General features: G+C 54.0%; 8 protein-coding genes across 8 annotated transcripts; 6 read left to right on the top strand and 2 right to left on the bottom strand.

Moving 5' to 3' along the window:
* Positions 1-289: 289 nt before the first annotated feature.
* Positions 290-1,231, top strand: DL89DRAFT_270252 (P-loop containing nucleoside triphosphate hydrolase protein). Its single transcript, XM_040888628.1, has one exon. The coding sequence runs from the start codon at positions 328-330 to the stop codon at positions 1,117-1,119; it is 792 nt and encodes a 263-aa protein (XP_040740339.1). The 5' UTR covers positions 290-327; the 3' UTR covers positions 1,120-1,231.
* A 2,832-nt stretch (positions 1,232-4,063) lies between these two features.
* Positions 4,064-6,429, top strand: DL89DRAFT_226730 (glycosyl transferase; the record flags this gene model as incomplete). The annotated part of the gene is made up of 4 exons (XM_040884822.1): positions 4,064-4,339; positions 4,607-4,927; positions 5,304-5,452; positions 5,754-6,429. The coding sequence occupies 4 exons, from the start codon at positions 4,064-4,066 to the stop codon at positions 6,427-6,429; spliced, it is 1,422 nt and encodes a 473-aa protein (XP_040740338.1).
* Positions 6,430-6,570: 141 nt separating this feature from the next.
* DL89DRAFT_325112 (uncharacterized protein) lies at positions 6,571-7,752 on the bottom strand (the record flags this gene model as incomplete). The annotated part of the gene is made up of 3 exons (XM_040891504.1): positions 6,571-7,506; positions 7,600-7,650; positions 7,741-7,752. The coding sequence occupies 3 exons, from the start codon at positions 7,750-7,752 to the stop codon at positions 6,571-6,573; spliced, it is 999 nt and encodes a 332-aa protein (XP_040740337.1).
* Positions 7,753-8,021: 269 nt separating this feature from the next.
* On the bottom strand, positions 8,022-10,268 carry DL89DRAFT_249511 (NGP1NT-domain-containing protein; the record flags this gene model as incomplete). Its single annotated transcript, XM_040885163.1, has 2 exons — positions 8,739-10,268; positions 8,022-8,633 (listed from the first exon to the last, which is right to left on the bottom strand). The coding sequence occupies exons 1-2, from the start codon at positions 10,131-10,133 to the stop codon at positions 8,022-8,024; spliced, it is 2,007 nt and encodes a 668-aa protein (XP_040740336.1). The 5' UTR covers positions 10,134-10,268.
* Positions 10,269-10,434: 166 nt separating this feature from the next.
* Positions 10,435-10,638, top strand: DL89DRAFT_209924 (uncharacterized protein; the record flags this gene model as incomplete). The annotated part of the gene is made up of 1 exon (XM_040884174.1): positions 10,435-10,638. A coding segment is annotated over one exon (204 nt), but the record flags the coding sequence as incomplete, so codon positions are not given.
* Positions 10,639-11,309: 671 nt separating this feature from the next.
* Positions 11,310-13,518, top strand: DL89DRAFT_270251 (MATE efflux family protein). Its single transcript, XM_040888627.1, has one exon. The coding sequence runs from the start codon at positions 11,641-11,643 to the stop codon at positions 13,207-13,209; it is 1,569 nt and encodes a 522-aa protein (XP_040740334.1). The 5' UTR covers positions 11,310-11,640; the 3' UTR covers positions 13,210-13,518.
* Positions 13,519-18,907: 5,389 nt separating this feature from the next.
* DL89DRAFT_270250 (uncharacterized protein) lies at positions 18,908-19,983 on the top strand. The gene is made up of 2 exons (XM_040888626.1): positions 18,908-19,862; positions 19,903-19,983. Exon 1 carries the CDS (start codon positions 18,949-18,951, stop codon positions 19,837-19,839), a length of 891 nt encoding a protein of 296 aa, XP_040740333.1. The 5' UTR covers positions 18,908-18,948; the 3' UTR covers positions 19,840-19,862; positions 19,903-19,983.
* Positions 19,984-21,489: 1,506 nt separating this feature from the next.
* On the top strand, positions 21,490-23,097 carry DL89DRAFT_260345 (MATE efflux family protein; the record flags this gene model as incomplete). Its single annotated transcript, XM_040885773.1, has 1 exon — positions 21,490-23,097. The coding sequence occupies one exon, from the start codon at positions 21,490-21,492 to the stop codon at positions 23,095-23,097; it is 1,608 nt and encodes a 535-aa protein (XP_040740332.1).
* Positions 23,098-23,216: the final 119 nt, after the last annotated feature.

Raw genomic sequence — 23,216 nt, 5'->3', positions numbered from 1 at the left:
CCACTGTTACTCCCTGCCTATTCTCAGTAAGCGCCTTTCTTTGCCCTTCTATCGTTTACCACTTTGCGCTGTTACGACTAGCCCTTGTACTGTAGTCTGTTCTTTTTCCTCTTCTCTACTCACTCTCGCGTCGCATCGACCCTTAATACTTTGTTTGAGCTTGTAACAATAGCAGTCGCATTATTCTGTTCTGTTTCCGCAGTGTGCATGAGATCCATAGTTACCACATGTGCAATGATCACTTTATGCGGTCATCACAAAATGTGGCGGATTGGCAAGTGTGTTATACATTTGCGCTCATTTAGGTAGTCTATTCGTCATTTCATCATGTCGCGTGTTGTTGTTGTCGGATTGGCTGGCCCATCGTGTTCGGGAAAGACCACCGTGGCACTCAACCTTATCAAGCTGTTTCCACACACAGTGGTTATCCACCAAGACGACTTTTACAAGCCCGACAGCCAAATCCCATTGAACGACACGGCTGGGGTGCAGGACTGGGACTGCCCGGGCTCGTTTGACATGGAAAAACTGGTAGCTGACATTGAGAGCACGCGGCTGAGGCTGGAGGGCATCGACGGAACCGATAGCGTGGGTGATCTGCGCGACCACTTCGCATCGCAGTGGGCCAACCCACCCGAGGACATCGACAAGCTAATTCCGACCACCGTTATTGACGGCATGCGGCACTGGATCATACAAGACCTGGGAATCGACAGTGCCGACCAGATTCCATTCTGCATCGTGCTCGTTGACGGCATCTTGCTTTACCATGATGACAACGATGCCGTCAGGCACCCGCAGAGCGCCTTGGACATTGGCCTGTTTATCTATGCATCATACGAGACGCTGAAGCAGCGCCGGGAGGCGCGCTCAGCATATGCAACCAAGGAGGGCGTGTGGACGGACCCGCCTGGGTACTTTGACTCGATCGTGTGGCCCAACTTTGTAAAGTACCACTCAGGCATGATCAAGGCGCACCCATGCATCCTGGCCGACGATGCTGCGGCTGCGCCCGGGAGTTCTAATGTCTCAGTGTGTTCGTCCGATGTGCCGGCAAAAGATATGCTGGCAGAGTGCGTTGGCGCTATCGTTAGCGAGTGGAGGCGCCGTATGGAGTAATACATTCTATTTGATGTTTGACAGCATATTGCATACTTTGAGAATCTCCCTCTGCACGGAGTGGATGCCGTCTTTGGACCGGCTGCTGCAGTGGATGGCTGTGGGCTGGACTACCGACGGCGCAGCCTCCAGAGCGGCAGCAACCACGCCCTCGCTGATCTTGTCGAGATCTGGCTTCTTCAGCTTGTCGGTCTTGGTCAGGACAATCTGTGTCTGCACGCCGTAGTCTTCGGCCAGCTCCAGGAAGCTCAGATCCGTCTGTTTCGGCTTGCCGACCTTGGCTTCGATAAGCAAGAAAACGCGCTTGAGCTCCTGGCGCCCGCCCAAGTACTCCATGATAAACTTGCCCCACTCGTCGCGACTGCGGAAACCATACCCCGGCATATCCACCAGAGTGAGAGCGCGTGGCGATGCATCGGACGCCAGACTGAAGAAGTTGAGCGCCGACGTGTGGCCCGGGCGCTTTGACGTCTTAACCAGGGACTTTGAGCGCAGAACGGCGTTGATCAGCGAGGATTTGCCGACGTTCGAGCGGCCCGCAAATGTCACTTCTGGGAGATGCAGGTGGCTGTACTGCTGTGGCTTGACGGCCGTGAACATAAATTCGGCGCGGCGCTGTCTGAAGAACCGGCTGGTCGGGTCGTTGCCATCGGCGGGGGACGGCTTCTTTGCTAGCAAATCAGACGGAGATGGGCGGGGCTCGTAGGAAGCCGGGCGGCCGTGGAACATGCGGGCAGGCGGTGCATGCAGCGGAGATCGAGTGAGTGCGCTGGAGCCACAGTCCCTGAGGACAACTCGCCGTGTGAGAGTGGAGAGCATAGGTTCTGCTGTTGGCGCGTAAAATAGGAGGATCGTTTCGTTGGTGAAGCGGATTTTTGCAGGTTCTGGAATCGGCGAGGGAAGCGCCTGAGTTGCTCATGTATCCCAAGTTGCCTAGTATGGTGCGCTGCGAACACTCCAGGCTAGCCCAAAAAAATCCCCTATCGATGAACGAGCCAGGACGACGTCATTGGCGAAGGCGACTGCCAAAGGCGTGGGCGACTGCTGCAGAGGCACCAGCGCTCTCCTGTGGTCGCACTGTGGGTTCATTGATGCCTTGCTGATAGCTCTGGGGCTCTCCTTGTCGTCAAACCTCGCGCGGTTGTGCACAGCAAACATGTTTTTGGGGAGTGTGAAGGAGCGCGGGTCTGCTGCCAGTGTCGCTTTCTGCATGTTCTGCCAGTGGTGTCCTGGCGTTCCTCATAGGTGCGCAGCGCAAACAAAAAGGGAGCGGAAGGAGCGAGTGACGTCAGTCAGTGATGCGAAGTTGGTCTGCGTGATGCGGTGCTGCCTCGCTAGCCACATATAAAAGGCGGGTGCGCGGAGGCACAGGCAGGAGACACCCTCGATTATCTGCTGGGCTGTTTCCTCCCTGTTTTCTGATTCTCAAACTGTGCTTCAGGTAAACACACAAGGCCTTGGGGCGACTCCTGAAAACGATTCATATACTGCTTCGCATAAGCAAATCAGACCAGGTAGAGTATCGCGTCATTGTTCTTGGAACGATGGGCCCGTGTTGAGCATATCAGCAGTCCCATTTGGCGACGAGGTATTCTCCACAGCACCGGGGCACATGTCCCTGGGCGAGGAGGGTGTGGGGCCGTCATTCTGGCGAAACGAATATCACATCTGTGGAGCGAAGGGAGTGCGATTCGTCAATGATTGTCAGGCTCTGGCATCCTCGGCAGTATCTCAGCGAATGATACGGGTGCATATCCGTGCTCAGGCTCAGTTCATTTTTCGTCTTCTTCAGAAAGATTGCAGGGGTGTGTCCATCACCCACCCTCAACACCCCTGGACAAACATTGTATTTAGACACGAAAAGGTGGCATTCGCTAGAACGGACTCCACACGGCTATACACAAATCTCTATTCTCCTTGCTTCCACCTCTGCCTCGCCAGCGCTGTATTTTCACCTCTCTAAAGTGCCCTACTGCCCTAGCAAGCAAGCACGCACGCTTCTGTGTGCTCTATACATTATTCCCACCCAGCCTCCTCCCCCGTCTGGCTGTGTTCGGCTTGGCTCCATTACTAACAGCGTCTTCTCTCTCTTCCTCTCTTTTGATCGCCGTCCTGGCCACGCATTTTTTCTTCACTCGAACGAAATTAGCCAAGGCACATTCCACTCAGCACTATGGAGTCGCGTGTACTCGTGGTGTCGCTCTTTGCGCCGTACTCTGTCAACTTTGACCAACCGGCCTGAGAACGGCACGCCTCCAGGCAACGCCATGCAAGCGGCCGACCGGCACATGCGCAGCGGGTCGACTGGCCGCAATTCGGTCTGGAAGGGGCGGCGCAGCAGCGTCCACCGCACACACACAACGCCGCTGGGCCACCACGGGCAGCCGCACAGCCGGCGGCGCTCGTCGTTCTCGGTGAATGCGTTCAAGCTGACGCCGATCTCACGGTCGGGTTCCGCCGATCGCAAGGAGCCCGGCGAGTCACCTCCCAACGGCGACGCAGCGCGGCTGGCGCCGCACGACCGAGCACGACGAGCAGCCGCATGTGCGGCGGCTGGACCCGACGCAGCTGGGCTTCAGCATTGATGAGGCAGCAGGCGCACACACGCCGCCGGCCAATACGCTGGATTATTCGCGCAAAGCGACGCGGGATCTGATGCGCGAGAAGCAGGCAAGGCGGAGCGGCATGCATAGCAGTCCGGCAAAACGCAAGACTGTGGGGCGTGCGGCCCAGTCGGCGACGCTGGCGGGCGCTGCCAAGGAGGTCGCAGCATCGCAGCGCGGGCTGGTGGGGAGCAGGCTTGATGGCGGAAGTATCCGAGAGTAACGGTAATACAAATGGCCACGCGGACCCGGCGCTGACAGCGTCGCTGGTGGGGCTCAACATCTCCACCACGCGCAGCAGCAGTGGCAGCGACATCAGCTCGATGGTGTCGCCCGGCGATATGCCGTGGTCGCCGTCGGTAGTACCCGGCACCAGCGATGAGTTTGTGGTCGAGCACCTGAACGTCGGCAACATTGGCCTGTTCAACAGCGTCAACGCCAGCCTGGACCAGTTTGCCGAGCGCATCTGGATTGGCGAGATTGGGGTCAGCACCGACAGCTGGTCCGAGGAGCGCAAGGCCGCCGTGTCGAGCCGCCTGCTGGATGAGTTCGAGACCGTGCCGGTGTTTGTCAGCGACAAGGAGTTCGAGGGCCACTACAGCCGCTTCTGCAAGCAGGTAATGTACACAATATGCCGCTAATACCCGCCAGCACCGTGCCAGCGCCTGGCTTTTCCTTCAGGAAACGCAGGCTTTGGCGTGTGGCCATATGCACGCAGCAGGTGTGCTGTGATGCCGTGATAAGCGGGTGGTGTCCGCTCCCCATGCTATCTGCACTTTATCAGTTTTCATGCTCTTTCAGCGCATCTGTGCGCTATCGATCTGGGGCCCTTTTCTTTCTGTCTGCTAACCCATGCTGTGTCGCTGCCACTCCCTGTCATGTAGCTTCTGTGGCCAGCCTTCCACTACATCATGCCCGAGATGCCGCACTGGCACGGCTGGGAGAAATCGGCGTATGAGGCAGCACTGTCCACCTGCCAGAAGTTTGCCAACCGCATTGTCGAGATATACCGCGAAGGAGACGTCATCTGGGTCAACGACTATCATTTAATGCTGCTGCCCAAGCTGATTCGCGAGCGCCTGCCGCACGCCAAGGTCGGCTTCTTCTTGCACATCCCCTTCCCCAGCTCTGAGATCTTCCGCTGCCTCCATGTCCGCAAGGAGCTGCTTGAGGGGATGCTGGGGGCTGATGTCGTCGGCTTGCAGGTAAGTGTGTTGGGCATATGTACATGCATTTGCTGTGGGTGATTTCTTGTCGGCAACACGGCCAGGCCCTCTCCTATTGCCTGAAACCAGGAGGACGAGTGCGCGAGGCGCGCTAAATGGCTATGGCGGGGACTATCCTCTTTTAATTAAAGCCTGATAATGCATGGCATGACATGGTGCATACATGGGCTTGGATTTGCTGTGCTGTGTCCACCATAGGAAAACAAAGGCTATGCCTCAACCTGACATTGGCTGTGTATCATATCTGTTGTTTTTTTTTCTGGCACGGTACTGCGGGCGCAGCATCTGTTGTGGGCCTTTCCACATATACCCCACCCACACACTGACAATCCTTGGAATGTTCCGCTCCATGTAGACCTTTTCATATAAGCGGCACTTTATTCAGACTGCAAAGCGCGTTCTTGGTGTCGAGGGGTCGCCGAGCGGCCTGTTTCTGGACAAGGGGCCAGTGGTCGTTGGCCAATATGCCATGGGTCTTGACCCAGCCAGCGTTGAGGAGAAATGGTAAGTGGCTCCGCACTCCCCACCATCAATGATCAACAGAAGGGATGATGAAAGGCCAGGCAGCCATCATCGATAGCATGCAACCCGACATACGACATGTCTCTTTCCCCTCCCCTCCCTGGCCACGCCTGATGCGAATCCTCTTGCAAAATCCTGAATGCCGCTGCCAATTAGCAGCCATCGGCGATCATTAATTAGGACGTCACCTGTGCTTCAGCTATTGCATGCACAAGGGCAGTTGGCGGCCATGTCTCCGAGCAACCAGCGAATCTAATATCTTCCCAAATTATCCACCATGTAGGAGCAATGTTGCCGTGGGCGATCTTATCCAGTTCCTGAAGGAAAAGTACGCGGGCAAGTACCTGATAGTCGGACGCGACAAGCTCGACTACGTCAAGGGCGTGCGCCAAAAGCTGCTTGGCTATGAGATGTTCCTGAACGACCATCCAGAGTATGCCTCCAAGACCGTGTTCATCCAGATTGCCCTGACCACAGCTGAGCACAACGAGCTGCATGTGCAAGTCATGGATGTCGTCAACCGGATCAACTCCAAGTTTGGCAACATCGAGCACCAGCCGGTCGTCTTCTTCCACAAAGACATCCCGTACACCCACTACCTGGCGCTGCTGTCTACTGCTGACGCAATGATGGTCATGTCGCTGCGCGACGGTATGAATCTGACATCGCACGAATTTGTGCTGTGCCAGCGCGAGAAGCACTCGCCGCTGATTCTGAGCGAGTTTGTCGGCACGTACGGCGCATTCAGCGGCGGTGCATTGGGTGTCAACCCAATGGATACGCGGGCGATTTCCAACGCAATCAACGATGCGCTGGTGATGAGCGAGGAGGAGAAGCTCGATCGGTGGGAGATTTTGTACCGGCAGGTGTACAACAACAGCGCCCGGAGCTTTGTGTCGTCATTTGTCTCGGACCTTGCAAGCACGCGCAGGGAGCCGCTGGATGAGGCAGACGAGTGAGGCCCTGTCTTGCACATGGCAGAGCTCATGTTCTTCTCTTGCTTCCTAAATAGGTATGACCTCTTTATCTCACTACCCTCTACCGCCATCTAATTACCAAATCTTCTATGTCATCTCTGTCTAAAAATATATACCAACATTCTATAACTCAAGTGCAATTATGTCGAGACACCGCGGCACTACCTCAAAGTCTGCGGGCAGCACGCCGGCAATCTCGCCGTCCGTCTCAATAATAATTACTGTGTCTTCGTCGACTGCCTCCATGTGTACGCTGACTGCATTTTTCGCTATATCACCCAGAGCTGGTGGGACACTTGATAGCGTCGATAGCAGCGCAGCCGGCACAACCTTGGCCAGGACCTGTGCCAGACTGGCGTTCTTTATGCACACAAAGCTTAGCAGCCCATCATCGAGACGCGCAGCTGCGTCAATGCCAATGTTTCCGGCAAATACTCTTCCGTTGGCTACGACGCTAATCAACAGCTTGGCTGTGACATCAGGCGATGCCCCGCCACCATCCTTCAGACAGAACGAGTACCTGACCAGTGGAGCCCGATAATCGACAAAATACGTCTTGACGGCCTGAGCCAGGTATGCAATGGATCCGGGCACGTATTTCTTCCACCGCGCCTGCGCCAGCATCATCGCGGTATGCCCGCCCAGCCCGACCGATGCCGCATTGACAAAATAACCGCTGGTACCAGTTGAGCTTCTGACGCTCGCCGAGCTCGTGCAGCTATACTTGCCAATATCGACTGTCGCACGCTGGTCATTCAAGATCAGATCCAGGATATCGCCGGGCGCCGGCACCGCAGGCGGCTTCGGAAAGGACCGGACGAAGTCGTTGCCGGTGCCGGCAGGGATCACTGCAATGGCGGCACCGGACTGCTTGCCGTGGGCGTCCATGTATCCGTTGACCACTTCGTGCAAGAGGCCGTCGCCGCCAATAGCTACCACCACTGTGCAGTGGTCGCTGAAGATGCTGGCGTAGGCCAGTTCGCGGGCGTGGCCGGCACGCTTGGTTGGCTTGGCCACCCATTTTATGCCGGCTAGCCTCTTTTCTGCGTGCGGCCTGAGCTAGAAACGGTCCGTGTTGGAGTGTACGGTGAGTGTGAGGTATTCACTGGGGCCGGTTTTTGCTGGTGCTTGGATCTGCCCTGTAGTGCTTACCTTTTCCCACACCGACTGCGCATGCGTGTTTGGGTTGAATATGAAGGATACCTACAGGATACCGTTTGCATGAGTGGGCCTTGAAATTCAGAGCAATGCGTGCACTCTGGCTCCTTGCTTCGCTCGCTGCCGAACACTTACGCTGGGTGCCATGGCTAACTACTTGTTGACAATACAGAAAAAGGGCGTACGAAAGTAGAGGGTTTGAAGGAGAAAGGCGCATGAGGCGTGCCTCAGGCCAGTCAGCCGGGCAGCCACCGTCCGCCCAGCCCCCACGATTCAGGTGACAATCCATGCGCACGTCCATGAATTTTTTGGGACTTCGCTGGACCCATGCACCGCCGATCTGCCTACTGGCCAATCGATTGCATATTGAAAAAGAGCGGGTATATATTGTGGAAACGGAGCTTGGTTTTGAGGAACTACTTCTTCTTGGACACGGTCCACGATCCTGGTTTGCGCATGCGCTTGACCATGGCGTCGGGGGCCACCGGGCGCACCTTGTTGCGGTTCTTGTTCTTGATGTTGGCATCTGGGTAGTAGTGCTTGCCGATCTTCATCTTGTTGGTGGTCATACGCGGTGCCTTGCGCTTCTTCCGCGGGCTCTCCTCCTCGGACCCATCCTCCACCGGCGCGGGCTGGGCTTCCTCGGCATCAGAGGCCTCCTCCTCATCATCGCTCTTCTCGTTGTCGTCATTGTCAGACGACGAGAAGCCAGACTCGAGCTCCGAGTCAATAGCATCAGCCTCCTCGCCAACGACGCTCTGGAACACCTCATCCCAGTCCGGCTCGTTGTCGTTCTCCTCGCCCGCAGCGCGCTTGGCCTTCTTGCTCTTCTTGTCCGAGTCCTTGTCGGACTTCTTGCGCTTGTTTGACTTTTCGTTCTCTGCCTCGCTGTCTGAGCCCATGTCGCGCTCCGACTGCCGCAGCTCCTTGTCGCCCTCGAGATCAACTGGCAGGTACTCGGCAACAACCGGGATCTTGCTGAACTTTTGCGTCACGTTGACCTTGTGGTGGCGAGCAACGACCTCCTCCTCAACCTCCTCCTCGGGCTCCTCCGCATCGACCTCCTCGTCAGCGGACACCTGCTCGGTCTGCTTCTCAACAGCCGACTCGGCGGTCTCCTCCGACTTCTTCACGTAGTCGGCCAGCGGCTCGGCGTACTCGGTCGGCGCCTTGTAGTGCGGCAGACGGCCGCGCAGCCAGTCGTTGATGACCATCTTGGAGACGACATGGAGATCGGGCTCGCCGCCCTTGTTGAGCTTACCGGTGATCTTGGCCAGCTCGCCAAGGAAGTCGTTGGCATCGGCCCAGTTCTCGATGTTGTAGTGGCGCCGGATGTACTCGGGGCGCACGCGGTTGAGGACCTCGGGGATGTAGTCCTCGGGGCTGAGCAGGCTCTCGGTACGGATCGAGCCCTTGAGCACAATGTCGACGTCGGTGTCGCTGGACGAGAACTGCACGATTCCGGGGCAGTCGATCAAGTAGATGCGCCGCATCAGGGTGATGTACTGCCAGACCTTGGTCTCTCCGGGAATCGGCGCGACATTGCACACCTTCTTTTGCCGCAGCGTGTTGATGATCGAGCTCTTGCCCGTGTTCGGGTATCCGATCAGACCCACGCTGATCTGCTTCTGGTCCGAGTGCAGGCGCGAGAACTGGCGCAGCAGCTGAATCAGCGAGCCCTTGCCGAACGAGTGGTTGATGCTGGCGTGGAACGCCAGCGTCGGGTACTCGCGCGACAGCACCTTGACCCAGCGCGCCGTGACCCACGTCGGCACCAGATCGACCTTGTTGAGCACAAACACCAAGTGCTTGTGCGGCGCCTCAGCCTTCAGGTACTTCTCGACGTGCCGGCAGCGGGTGCCCAGCGGATCGCGGGCATCCAGCACGTGGAGGATGACATCCGACGAGTCCACCACCTTGTACAGCTCGTTCCAGATACGCTTCGACGTACCGGCGTTGAAGTACCAGTCGCGGGCGGCATCGGTGTAGTCGGTCTGCTTGTTGGCCAGCAGGTTGGTGTCCTTCTTGTGGTCGTAGTTGTCGTTCGAGTCCGTAATGCGTGTCGCCATCTGCTCAAAGTCCTCAAAGCTGAGCTTGGGCCGCTTGCGCTGCGCCTTGGGTCCGAATGTGTCGCCAAAGGCCTCGGTCTGCAGCATGTTGACACGCCCGATCTTTGTGTTGTCGTGCAGCAGACTGGTCGGCAGCTTGCTGCGCCGCATGAGCACCTGGTACGGATCGTTGATCTTGGTCGCCATCTGCTCGCGGAACTCCTCCAGCGCCTTCTGTCCGATCACGCGCGTGTTGCCGAACCACTTGCGGTTGGGCTCAATGCGCGCTGGCCCGGCCTCCCGCGACTGGAACGGCGCTGCCTTGAGCAGGTTGCCCTTGCTGTCGTACTTGGCCTTGCCGCCCTTGAGCATGTTGATGTACTGCACCTTCTTGCGGTCGCGGTAAAAGTTCTCGCCCTTGAGCTTGAGGTTCCCCGGAACCTTGTTGGGCTTGTACGCCTCCTTCTTTTGCACTCCCATGGCTGTCAGATAGTATTAGTAGTGAATGATGTTAAGAGTGTGAGCGAGCGAGCAGAAGAGAGCTGCTGGGCGAGGCGTGTGGGGCGGATACAACGGAGCGACCACAAACTGCAGGACTTTTTTTTTGGGTATTTTTTCGACAACTTTTTCAGATAATCGATTAGATCAGTAATCAGCCCCTCTCTGCGAGCGTGGCGGGTTTATCTCAGCGTGAAGAAATACGGCGGTCTTTTCAGTCCTACACGCACTCAATTCAACCTTTTTTCTTACACAATAATTTCGGGTGGCGACCATGCAGCAGGTTATCAAGGGTATTTTCCGTGGTGCGAAGCGCGGGGTCATGACGTCGAAGCAGGGCCGCAACTTTTACAAGGGTAACCGCACAGGCTCGATGGGACAGCACACAAAGCACGGCAACTACGTCGTTGATCTGAACAAGGTGCGCACGTACGTGGTGCCCGATCTGTCCAACTGCGAGCTCCAGGCATACGTGTCGCACCGCTCAGACAAGTTCAAGATCGATCCGCCCAAGCCCGAGCTGTTCGCCAAGGACTCGTGAGCAATGTAGACAGCAAATAAACAGCAGCATCATTTTTTCTGTAAACACGCGTATTCATCGAAAGCGGGACAAAAGCCAGCATCGGATGCAGCTTGACCCCCTCCACCAGGCCCATGGACAAGCCAATGGTAGCGGTGTGGACGGCGCTGGGTTCGCCTTGTCTCTATCCATATGCATCACAGCAGTCATTTGACATACTGCAGAGTCTGTTGATCCAGCTTACAAATGTCATGGCGCTGCGGATGCGTCCCCGAGTCGTCACAGCGCCCGACGAGCGCCCGCTTTCTGATGGACAGTTCCGCCTGGGCCAGAAACCCGAAACGCCCTTGGCATTGCCCTGCGACTCCTCTCCAGTAGACCGCCTCCGATGGCCGGGTGTAGTAGACGGAGCAGCTCGGGGATTTGCGCCATGAAGACGTGTCTGCTACAGCGCTGCACTGCCGTGAATCACATATGCTGTTAATGTGTCATGGACAATTACCAGGGGGCCAATTTAATGGATGTCGCTTTCTCACGGCAGGGGAGTGGATCTGCTGCTGAGGCGCGCAAGCGTGCTCTGGCCACAACAACTGACCACTGCGTCTGCTTTTACTTGCCATTTGCAGCACCGAATGGGAATTTTTTTTGGGTTCAAAGGCACAATTGCATTGGACACGAGCAAGCCGTAGAGGAGCGCTGCGGCCAGACGGAAATTTGTTTGCGCCAAATAATTTGTCCGTTCTGCTCGCGCACCGCCCTAGGGATTGCCTTTAGGGAGGCCGCACCCAGACCACACAGGAGTTTTAGCCTCTCGATAGCTATAAAGCGCAAGGTACTCCCTCTGGCGGCAGCACAAACCTGTAATTCCTCCTTTTTCCCTCTTTTGTTCCGATTTTTTGCGTCATTTAATACCTCCATATCGCCGATATTTTTTCATTTCGGACTGCAGGAGGGTACCCACAGACAACAATGACCGCGCAGCCCCGCCCATCAGACCTCGAGTCTGCTGCCCCTACAGCACACAACAGCGGCGAGACAACACCGCTCCTCAGCACATCGCCATCTGCCACCAGCCTCGAGATCTCCAAACATGACACCACCTCGCCATGGCTGGCCGTGGCCAAGGGCGAGACGAAATGGATGGCGTCGTCGTCGTCGCTGGTCATCCTGACCATGATGCTGCAATCGTCGTTCTTCTTTGTAAACGTCATGTCAGTCAGCCACCTCGGCGCAAAGCAGCTGGCCGCCATGTCTCTGTCGGTGACATGCATGGGCATTCTTGCGCTGGCGCCGTCTATCGGCCTGGTGTCCGCCATGGACACGTTCTGCTCCACAGCCTTCACAGCGTCGCGCGACAAGCGGTTAGTGGGATTCCATTTCCAGCGCGGCATCATCGCCGTCACAACCCATCTATTCATTGTCTCTCCGGTTCTGTGGTTTGCCAAGGACATTCTGCTGCTTCTGCGCCAGGATCCTGAGATTGCGAGCCTGGCCGGCATGTACCTGCGGATCCAGATTCTGGGCATCTGGCCGTGGTCCATGTTCGAAGCCTTCAAGCGCTATCTTCAGGCACAGGAGATTATGCGCGCTGGCACTGTGGTTGTGATGATTATCGCGCCAATCCACTGGTTCAACAACTTCTTCTTTGTTCGCTCAAAGACCTACGGAATCGGGTTTGTCGGTGCACCGATCGTCAATGTCATATCCAACTGGCTGCTGTTCACTGGTATCCTGATTTACGCGCGCCGCTCCAGCGCCGCCGAGACCTGGGGTGGATGGACACGCCGTGCTTTCCGCAACATGTCCCAGTACTACCGGTTTGCAATCCCTGCCGTCATTACCGTGTGTGCCGAGTGGGTCGGGTTCGAGCTTTTGACCATCGGTGCCTCGTACTTTGGCGCCAACCAGCTTGCTGGCCAGGCCATCATGCTCAACTCTGTCAGTCTGATCTTCCAGTTCAGCAATGCACTGGGATTCGGTGCCAGCCCGCGCATCGGCAACCTGATCGGTGCTGCAAAGCCACGCCAGGCGCGCATTGCTGCCGATGTGTCCATCATCGCGTCAGTTATGGTCGGCATGACCGGCACCATGTTTTTGGTGTTCTTTGGCGACTTCTGGACCTCGGTCTACACCTCGGACCCAAATGTCGCTCGCGAGACAGCCAAATTGATGCCTGTTGCATGCACGTTCCTCATCTGCGATGGCCTGAATGCCATCCTGGGCGCCATTCTGCGCGGCCTTGGCCGCCAGAAGATCAGCGCCAACATCTATATAGTTGGGTTCTACTTGTGCGCTGTCCCCATCGCGCTCTACCTAGGCTACGGCCCATACCACATGCAGGCTGTTGGTCTGTGGTGGGGCCTGTGTATTGGCATTATGATTTCGTCTGCCCTGCAAATTACTTACATTTACATGTGGGTTGACTGGAAGGCGGAGGTCAGGCATGCCTTGGAGCGCCTCAAGAACCACGAGGAGCCGGCCCCCGACGCTGCACTGGTCAGCGACGAGCTTGATGCCGGCTCTTTGCTATCAAACTGATGGCGACACCGACTGGTGAGCTACAAAGGAAGTTCCGAGACTTTGCACGCCTTTTTCTTGATGTTTTGCATTTGTAAAAGAACCACTGCACTATATAGCCTGAGCTATTCATGAGAACAGGCAGACAAGAAACATCTCCCGGTGAAAGGGGATGATGAGAATAGCCATGCCGAGGCTGTAAATGCGTGAACAGATAATGCAGGCGACAATGAAGGTCGGTATAGCCGCTGGCGTCACAAAGTACAGCCACTGGCCAGCGACTGAGCAGGCTCTGTGCAGAACTGTCTGTCTGATTGTCCTCTTTCCGCCAACTCTCCTCGTTGCTCTTGTTATGAAACGCACATGAGCATTGCATTTCCTTTTAGGCACTCCCCCGCCAACCAGCGTCGCAGAGTGCCTATTCAAATCGGTTTGTCTGTCTGTCTGTCTGTCTGTCTGTGTGTCACACTTTAATTTAATATAGTAAATTAATGTGATCCCAATTAAGCTAGTGCTATTTACAGTCTTAGGTTGCCCATGTTCACATTCTTCAAAGTATAAGCCGCTACAAAATTAAGGCACCAGTGCCGAGCTTTCCCATGAAGGCACTTGTACTTTATGAGCTGCTGCAAAGTATAAGCCGCTATGTAGTTGAAGTCAATAAATTCGTTTTAGCTCTAAGGTGTTATATTCACTTTCACCATAGAACTGAAAAAAAAAAAAAAAAGAAAAACGATGTCAATTAGTAACTCGGAGTTGGATGAGCATCGCAGAGCTAGTGCCCGCCTACGTAGTCGTCGACGCAGAGCAAGGTTACAGTTGACACCAGAAGGAAGGGAACAATTGGCTATCGAGAGGAATAGAAATGCCCAGGCCCAGAGAAGAAGGCGTAGCTCCCCTTATATTCGTGCACAGGAGCAGGCCCAGGATACAACTGCTCGCCAGCTTGCACGTAGTAACCCTAGCTATCGTATGCATGAGCAGACACAGGATACAGCTGCTCGTCAGCTTGCATGCAGTAACCCCGACTATCGTATATATGAGCAGATACGGGATACATCTGCTCGCCAACTTGCACGCAGCAACCTTGACTATCGCATACATGAGCAGATTCAGGATACAGCTGCTCGCCAACTTGCACGCAGCAACCTTGACTATCGCATACATGAGCAGATTCAGGATACAGCTGCTCGCCGTATTGCTCGTGCATTAGTCTGCTCAGAGCGCTGGGCAGTGGCTGCTGCATACTTCCGTGAAGGAACAAAGGAGGGTCCGACTCATGTATGCTGCTGCTGTGGTGAGCTGTGGTTTAAAAAGTCAGTGAAGGAGAGGAGCAGAGGGGATTTTATGGAAAGAGACGTGCCACTGATGGTTATTGCAAAAGCATTCCAGCTTAACCCCAGTATGGACAGAGGCCTATTCTGTAGGACATGCTTGGCTGCTATTATGGCCAAAAATATTCCAGCTTGCTGTCTGGCAAATGGTCTCCAATTTCCAACTATCCCTGATGTCCTAAATAACCTAACACGACTAGAGGAGCGGCTTGTTGCAGTTCGTCATATATTCCAGTCAGTCTGGCGGGCAATGGGTGGATATGGGCAGTTCCGTAGTCGTGGTCCGATTGTAAATATATCTGCAAACATGGACCTATCTGTCAACAGCTTGCCACGCCGCCTAAGTGATACCAACATTATTCATGTGTGTCTCACAAGACAGATGCGGCATATCCGTAACTATGCCTCTGGTAATGTTAACCGGGATCTTGTCTGGGCAGCTGCACGGTACCTTATACAGACACCATTATATCGTGACCACAGCATCTTTCTCACAAGTAATTGGCTAATCCAGAGCATTGCTGAAGCAGAGGAGATGGACCGCAATATGGCTGAGGAGGCCCAACTTACTGTGGTGAGTGATGGGACTCATAACACTGTTGCTGGTACTGCTGAGCTAGATGCCACTGGTGATGCCAATACAGATAGGGTAATCGAAACCCAGGTGTCAGTAGACCTTAATGAGTTCTCAGCAGAAGAACTCTTTGCTGCGATTGAAGATGAGGAGGTAAATCATAACACCAACGCATATATAGATAACCCGCGCTATCAGGAGACAGCACTAGTAAGCACTGATAGTACCCTTGGTATTCGGATAGCACCAACAGAGGGGAATGTGCCAATATATCTTCTTATGGATGAAGATACTGACTTCCTAGCATTCCCAAAGATATTCTGTGGGCAGCGATTGGTACCAATGCATAATGGGCACAAGATCACATATGTTAATATGATCAAGTCCTTTGCTCGCCGCTACGATCGCCGTGCTGTAACCAGAGTCGATTATTTACTGTTCATGGACCGAAAAAAGATGCTTTTGCAACTGACACGGAATCTTAGTATTTGCCTGCGGAAGAGGACTCTTAATGGCAGAATTCCCACTGCGCGTCAGCTCATTGATGGCGATTTTATTGCAGCAATGGTTCATAGAGATCAGGCATATAAAGTACTCAGTGGGGTTAGGACAGCCGGTGAGTTCTGGCGCAATGAGAAGCGCAAGCTCATGGCGATGGTGCGTCAGCTTGGTGTCCCTACATTGTTTGTTACTATCTCTGCAGCTGAAGTTAAGTGGCCTGAACTTCTTGTCCTTCTCAAAAAGGTTCTTGAGAATGTCGTTATAACTGAGGCTGGTGCTGAAGCACTGCCTAGCGAGGAGAAGGAGCGGCTTGTCCAGTCTGATCCTGTCACATGTGCACGATACTTCGACTATCGGTTCAGAGAGCTGGTCAAGATGTGGACTTGCCCAGATGGACCTTTTCCTGGGCATAAGATTGCTGACAAGTACCACCGGATTGAATTCCAGCAGCGAGGGTCACCACATGCTCATATACTGCTATGGCTAAGCGATGCACCAGTGTTTAGCCAAGAGGACCATATGACAGACAGCACAATTTGTGAATTTGTTGATAAGATCATCACTTGCAGCACAACAAGTCACCTAGTAGGTGGTGTCGACATTGGCCAAGTTGCACAGCAGCTCCAGCTACACCGCCACACACGAACCTGCAAAAAGCATAGCCGTCCAGATGTTAAGTGCCGATTTGGGGCACCCTTCTACCCTATGGACCAGACACGGATACTGCGCCCACTGCCAGAGAACACACCAGTTGATGTGCGTGCTGCAGCGATACAACTAAATGTGCGGATCCGCCGATATATTGAGCAGTTAGCTGAGACACGAAGGTACCCTACGATGGAGGCTTTCCTCATGCATCTAGGGATTGGTGGTGATATGCAACGCTATTGCAATGCAGTCCAATCTTCTCTTTCTCGTCCAGCACTATTCCTAAAGCGTGAGCCTTGCGATATATCAATCAATGGGTATTCAGAGAAGATTCTATGCCTGCAGCGTTCAAACATGGATATTCAATTCATCCTTGACCCTTATGCCTGCTGCACATATATAGCAGACTATATCAGCAAAGCTGACCGTGGCATGAGCACAATGCTAAACCGCATAGTTAATAACAGTGCTGAGGAGAACCAGCCCATCCGCAGCCTCTTACGCAGTATGGTGAATACGCACTACAACTACAGCGAGGTGTCAGCCCAGGAAGCTGCATATAATGTCCTTCAAATGCCCATGGTTGGTGCAAGCAGAAAAATGGTTTATATTAATGTTTTACCACCATGTTTTCGCACACACATGCTCTTGCCACAAGCAGCAATAGAGCGCATTGCAGAGGCAGATGGCAACTCGACAGAATGCTTTGTCAAGAATTTGCTGGACCACTACACAAACAGGCCTGTGGAGCTGGAGGATACCACCCTTGCTAGCTTTGCTGCCTGGTACGAGGTTAGGCTTACTAGACAGAGGCAGAGACTTAGGCAAATGGAAGATGACAATGTCAATGACGATGGACTTTCTGAGGGTGAGGACAGTGAACAGAATATACCAATGACAGAGGCAGAGATGAGACTGCTCGATGGCAGTGGGTATATTCGGCGGCGTAGGCATGCAAAAGTTCTTCGGTATATCCGGTATCATAGGGAAACGGACGAGCTAGATTACTACCGGTCGCAGCTCATGCTCTTTCATCCCTGGCGAAACGAGCAGACAGAGCTCATCGATATCCCTGATATTGCACACTGTTATGTGCAGCACAGTGTTTCTATATATGAGAACTGGCAAGAATTCAACCGGATTGATGGGGAAGACATTGACGGCCTGATGTATGCAGCTGATGATCAGGCGGCAGATCGTGAGGGTGAGAGTGAGCCTGATACTGAAGCCCCCTTGTGGCATACCAATGACCTTGGTGACTATGTGCCTGAAAACCCTGAACATTTTGTTGATGTTGGTGGTGAAGCAGGGCTTTATGTTCCACGGTCAGCAGCAGCAGAGTTCCCCAAACCTGAGCGCATGACAGACAGGGTGTACGAGGCTCTAGTAGCCAAACTAAATGATGAGCAGCGCGATTTCTTGATGCACCTTGTTCATATGGTGACATCACAGGATGACCCGTTCTATTATTTTGTCACTGGTGGAGCTGGAACTGGAAAGAGCTTACTGATTGCAGCATTGCAGGAGATGCTGTTGCGAATTTTCGATGACAATAACCGCCACCGGGACCTTGATCGCCCTTCTGTTCTTCTGTGTGCACCTACAGGCATGGCTGCTTTCAACATTGGTGCAGCAACAATCCATGGTGCATTTCGCTTACCTGTCAATCAAAGAGGCAGTACTGAGCGGCTCTCAGCTAGTGTCTCCAATACCATGGGTGCTCTCTTCAGTGAACTCAAAGTGGTTATTATTGACGAGATAAGCATGGTTGGCTTAAATATGTTGACGAACATCCACACACGCCTGCAGCACTTTGCAGGCAGTGAGGCACCTTTTGGTGGTAAGTCGATAATTGCTGTTGGAGATTTCAATCAGCTACCACCAGTGATGGACAGGCCTGTCTACAGTATTCCAAACAGCACTGTCGAAACTGTTGTAGCTGACCCTCTCTGGTTCAGATTCTCTGTGCACTGCCTGGTACAGATCATGCGGCAGCGAGATGATGCACCCTTTGCAGTAGCGCTTAACAATCTTGCAGTCGGCATACTAGAGCAGCCAGACCGGGAGCTATTCCTTGCTCGTGTTTTCCCAGAGGTCCCTGCAGTGGCATTGGAAGGCACTCGGCCATTCCATCTCTTTTACTGCAATGACGCTGCTGATGCACATAACTATACACAGCTAAGGGCGCTTAGGACAGAGTCCATTGAGTTCCATGCGAGAGACACAGCAACTGGAGGAAGAAACCAAGGTCATCGTGATGCTGCGCTTGAGAGAGTAAGGAGCCTGTCACTTCGCGAGACTGGTGGTCTTCCTACCTGTTTATTCTTATGTATTGGTGGTCGCTATATGATTACCATAAATGTCGATACCAGCGATGGCCTAGTGAATGGTGCAACAGGTATCGTGCGGCAGATAGACTATGGCATGCACAGACGTGACAGCTCGTTGAAAATTCCTCTTCGTGTATGGCTAGAGCCGACGGATCCGCGCTGTGGTGCAAAGAAGCGGCAGCGAGAATGTGGTCTGGTACAAGCCCTACAGATTCCCCCTGAGTGGGTGAGCCTAGAGCGCTCTAAGGTCACAGTTAGCCAGCAGGAGGCTTCACAGCTAGTAATCATTCGGGAACAATTTCCACTTGCTCCTGCTGAAGCTATCACCATACATAAATCCCAAGGCGCTACTTATCCCAAGGTGGTTGTCCATATGGGTAATCGTAACAATGGTGGAGCTGGCCGGAGCAGTCGCAGCCTTACAAGATCTCTCATGTATGTTGCCTTCTCTAGAGCAGTGTCAGCTAGTGGCCTCTACCTTATCGGCGACTTCAGAGAACCCTCACCGCCTGACAGAAATTCATCTTTGCAGAGGGAATATGCACGACAGCAGCAGTGTCAGCTACTACCCGTATTTCGGTTTCTACGTGAGCCTCGTCAGTGTCAACAGCTGCTCTTTCACAATGTTCAGAGCCTTCGCGCACATCTCCAATTGGTTACTAGCGACAAGGTTTACATGCATAGCGACTTGCTACTCTTTGCAGAAACTTGGCTGTGTGAGGACCAGTCATGTGAGATACCAGGCTTCACTATGGTTGCTTCGGCTAGTAGAGGATCACATGGTTCATCTGCTGTAGGTGCTTGTTGTTACGTGTCAGAACGTCTCCAGTCATTAGTCCATGGTGTAATGGCCGGGATCCAGCGATTCGGCCGCCAGTCAGTAAGTGTTGCAGCAGCAACAATCAGGGGGACACGCTTCATCTCTATGTATGCATCACCTGGCACACGCGTGGAGCAGATCACCAGCACAATTGCACCATACTTCAGCGAGACTTCCATGCACTATGTTCTTGCTTGTGACATCAATATCGACTTGCGCAAAAATGGAGAGCAGCAGAGGCAGATCCAGGCATTGCTTAATAACTACAACCTGCGAATGACCACTCCAAGCGACAGCTATTCTACTCGCGCTGGCACCAGAATCGATTACATATTTACAACCTTGTCGAATACAGAGGCAGGTGCATACACCACGGTCTCAAAAAGTTTCCACTATCCGCTCTGGCTTCGCTTTAACTTCTGCGACGAGGTTTTATTGTCTTAGATGTTTAAATAATAAATATTAGCCTATAACACCGCTTGGCCATTTATCAACAACAAAATAAGCCTACTTATAAAGGTAAGAAGAATATCTAAAGCAGAAAGTGGAAGGTAATTGGGACTGAAGAAACATACATACGAAACGTAGCTAGATGGCTTACAATTATCACATGACTGCCAAAACGCAGAGCAGCTATAAAAAATTCACCAATCAATTGATAATGATGAGATTAGCAATAGGGAATTGTCAAGGGGGAGTGCCTAATCGCGTCTCGCAAAGCGAGACGCATTAAGCCGCAACCTTCGTTGCGGCTTTTTTTTTCTACCCCCGAGACGTGTAACAAATGAAGCGGAATGCACAAGTCGGACGCCAAGCTCCGAAGGGGTAAGCGGGTGCAAACGAAACATTGTTTGACATTGGAAATCTAGCAGATGACATGACGCTTTTAAAACCACAAAACTGCTGGAGTTGCAAATAAAGGTTTAATTGTGAGCGGCCCAGTTCCAAATCCGGGTATTCTCTCCAGGGCATATTCGTCAGCAGTGATGCCACATATTCCTAGCATCATTTTTCCCATGAGCTGTGACCGGGTTTCGTCAGGGGTAGGCTTCGGAGAGCAGCCGACGAATCAGATCCAAGGAACCGCGCGACCCAAACGGAATTGTGGCTCTTTCGGTCGTCATCGCAGGGGCGTGAATGGGAATGCAGTGGCTGTTGCCTCATTTGGGTGCGGCACTATAGCCCAGGTGCACAAGACACGCGTCGGCCCCTACCATCATCTGAGCACTATCGGTCGCATCCTGGCACGGTGATTGGGAGCAGACCCCTTAAGCGGCGGCACGCTTCTCCTTCCGTGTATTTTGGCCCAGTATATACAGACGGCGGTTCATGAATGGGTGAAGCATTTGGTTCATCATTGCGCCATGCACATCGGGCATGGAGGGTGCATTCCCACCTGCCCAACAGGCAATGCATGTGCTGCAGAAGCAGGCATCACAACGTGGGTATCCTCGGCCGCGCTCAGCTGCACAGCATTTTCTGGCCACCCCACCCCCCAACGCAAATCCCAGGACAAACTACGCACGCCAGTGCTCGGCAGGATGTATGCATCATGTATTGTTAGTACGCGACTATCTTTTATAAATACAAGCGGAAGGTGGGGAGGCTGCAGGACCCAACAGATGCTGCTGCCGAGCTTTATCTGTCTAAATCGCTGCTGCCGAACGCTCGTGCATTGCCCCTTTAGACATGAAACATCAGTGCCCGCCCAGCGCAGCCACTTTACAACCTGCATCATTTCACACCCTCTACCGGGCTGCAACAGGACAGAGGAATGTCTGCGTGTGTATATTTTTCTCCTACCAGCCATTCCGTGCTCCCTTTTCTCGAACGCGAAAAAGGCAATTGTCGACACCTGTTTGTTGGTGCTAAGGCCTTGTTCGTCTGCCAACAACTTAAAAGCAGATGCCCTGTCCTACTATCCTCCCGCCGACGCAACATCCCAAGCATCTTCGTGTCGTCCACGCCCTCGTCTGGTTCTCTGTCTCTGGTTGTTTTTCTCTCATCTTTCTTTTTCTTTATCCTCTTTCCGTTTCCTATCCTCAAGCATCACGCCCATCCACAGCCAGATCAAAATCAACATCCCTCGCAGAAATGTCATCTCTAACCAAGTACCAGCGTGCCGATTCGCAGGCAACCCTGGCTGATTCAGCCGATGCAGACACCAACGAGACAACATCTCTGCTCAAGTCCGCCGCACAATACACTCAGTACCAGCCGCAGTACCGCGGAAGGAAGCCGTACCGGATAGTTGCCAAACAGGAGTTTGAGTGGCTCGCCGCGTCGTCGGTTCCAATCGTGGCAACGTACTTTCTGCAGTTCAGCCTTGGTTTTGCAAACTTTGTTGCCATCGGCAACATTGGCGCCAAGGAGCTGGCTGCCACATCGCTGGCATACATGGTCTCAGGTGTGTTTGCATTGGCGCCGGCCCTTGGCTTTGCGTCGGCCATGGATACATTCTGCTCGAGCGCCTTCACTGCCTCAACCGACAAGACCCTGGTGGGGCTGCATTTCCAGCGCGGCGTGGTCGCAGTGGTCCTGCATTTGATCCCGGTCAGCATCGTGTTTCTGAACATGGAATGGCTGATGCTGATGCTGGGCCAGGACCCCGAGATTGCGAGGCTGTGCGGCGAGTACATGCTGGTGTTTCTGCCGGGCGTGCTGCCATGGGCGCTGTACGAGTGCACGAAGCGGTACTTGCAGGCGCAGGGCATTATGCGTGCCAGCACCATCGTCATCCTGGTTGCGGCCCCCATCCACTGGGTCAACAGCTACCTGCTGATTCTGTCGCCGACCTTTGGGATCGGGTACCTTGGCGCGCCGCTGAACCTGACCATTACGTTCTGGCTCATGTTTCTGGGCATTTGGGCGTATGCCAGCATGAATGCCAATGCACGCCAGTGCTGGGGCGGGTGGTCGCGCGAGTGCCTGCATGGCTTGGGTGCCTTCTACAAGCTTGGGATTCCGGCTGTGATCACCACGTGCGGCGAGTGGTGGGCATACGAGAGCCTGTCCCTGGCAGCCTCGTATTTTGGCGCAGCGCAGTTGGCGGCGCAGGCAATCATCCTCAACATCATCTCGCTGTCGGGCCAGATCCCGAGCGCCATGGGCTTCACTGCCACCCCGCGTATCGGAAACCTGCTGGGCGCCGGCAAAGCCAGACGTGCTCGCATATCGTCGCACATCATCACCATCATGACCATCGTTGTGGGCACTGCCACCACGCTGTCGTTTGTGCTGGCGCGCGAGTGGTGGGGCAATCTCTACAGCAGCGACCCCGAGGTCACCCAGGTGGTTATTGACCTGATGCCTGTGGCCGGCATCTTCCTCACCTGCAACGGGCTGAACCAGGTCTTCGGCGCGATCCTGCGCGGGCTGGGCCGCCAGAAGCTCGGCGCGTGCATCATTGTGCCGTCGTTCAATCTGATCGGGCTGCCGCTGAGCCTGTACTTTGCCTACGGTCCGCTGGACATGAAGGTGGTGGGGCTGTGGTGGGGCACGTGCATCGGCACTGTCATCTCGGCTGTGGTGCAGCTCTACTTTATCATCTACCGCACCGACTGGGACAAGGAGGTTGAGCGCTGCATCCGGCGTTTGGTCATCTCGGGACCGTCCACCGCGCAGCCTGATTCTACCGCACCGAATTCCGATAGCGAGCAGTACAATGGCTCTCGCTCACCAGGCTACGGCTCGTTGGTGTGAATGGAACAAACAAAAACTTCTCTCTAAAACTTTAATTTATTTCCGGCTCCCCTTTACTCGAATCTTCCCTATTCCATCCCAGCAACCTGTCAAAGGCAGGTGGCAGCAGTCATGGCTGA

The sequence above is a fragment of the Linderina pennispora genome, assembly GCF_002104995.1.
Source record: "Linderina pennispora strain ATCC 12442 chromosome Unknown DL89scaffold_16, whole genome shotgun sequence".
Classification (NCBI taxonomy): Eukaryota; Fungi; Kickxellomycota; class Kickxellomycetes; order Kickxellales; family Kickxellaceae; genus Linderina; species Linderina pennispora.
Note: the sequence above shows the minus strand (reverse complement) of the source record. Positions and strands in the feature narration are given on the sequence as shown.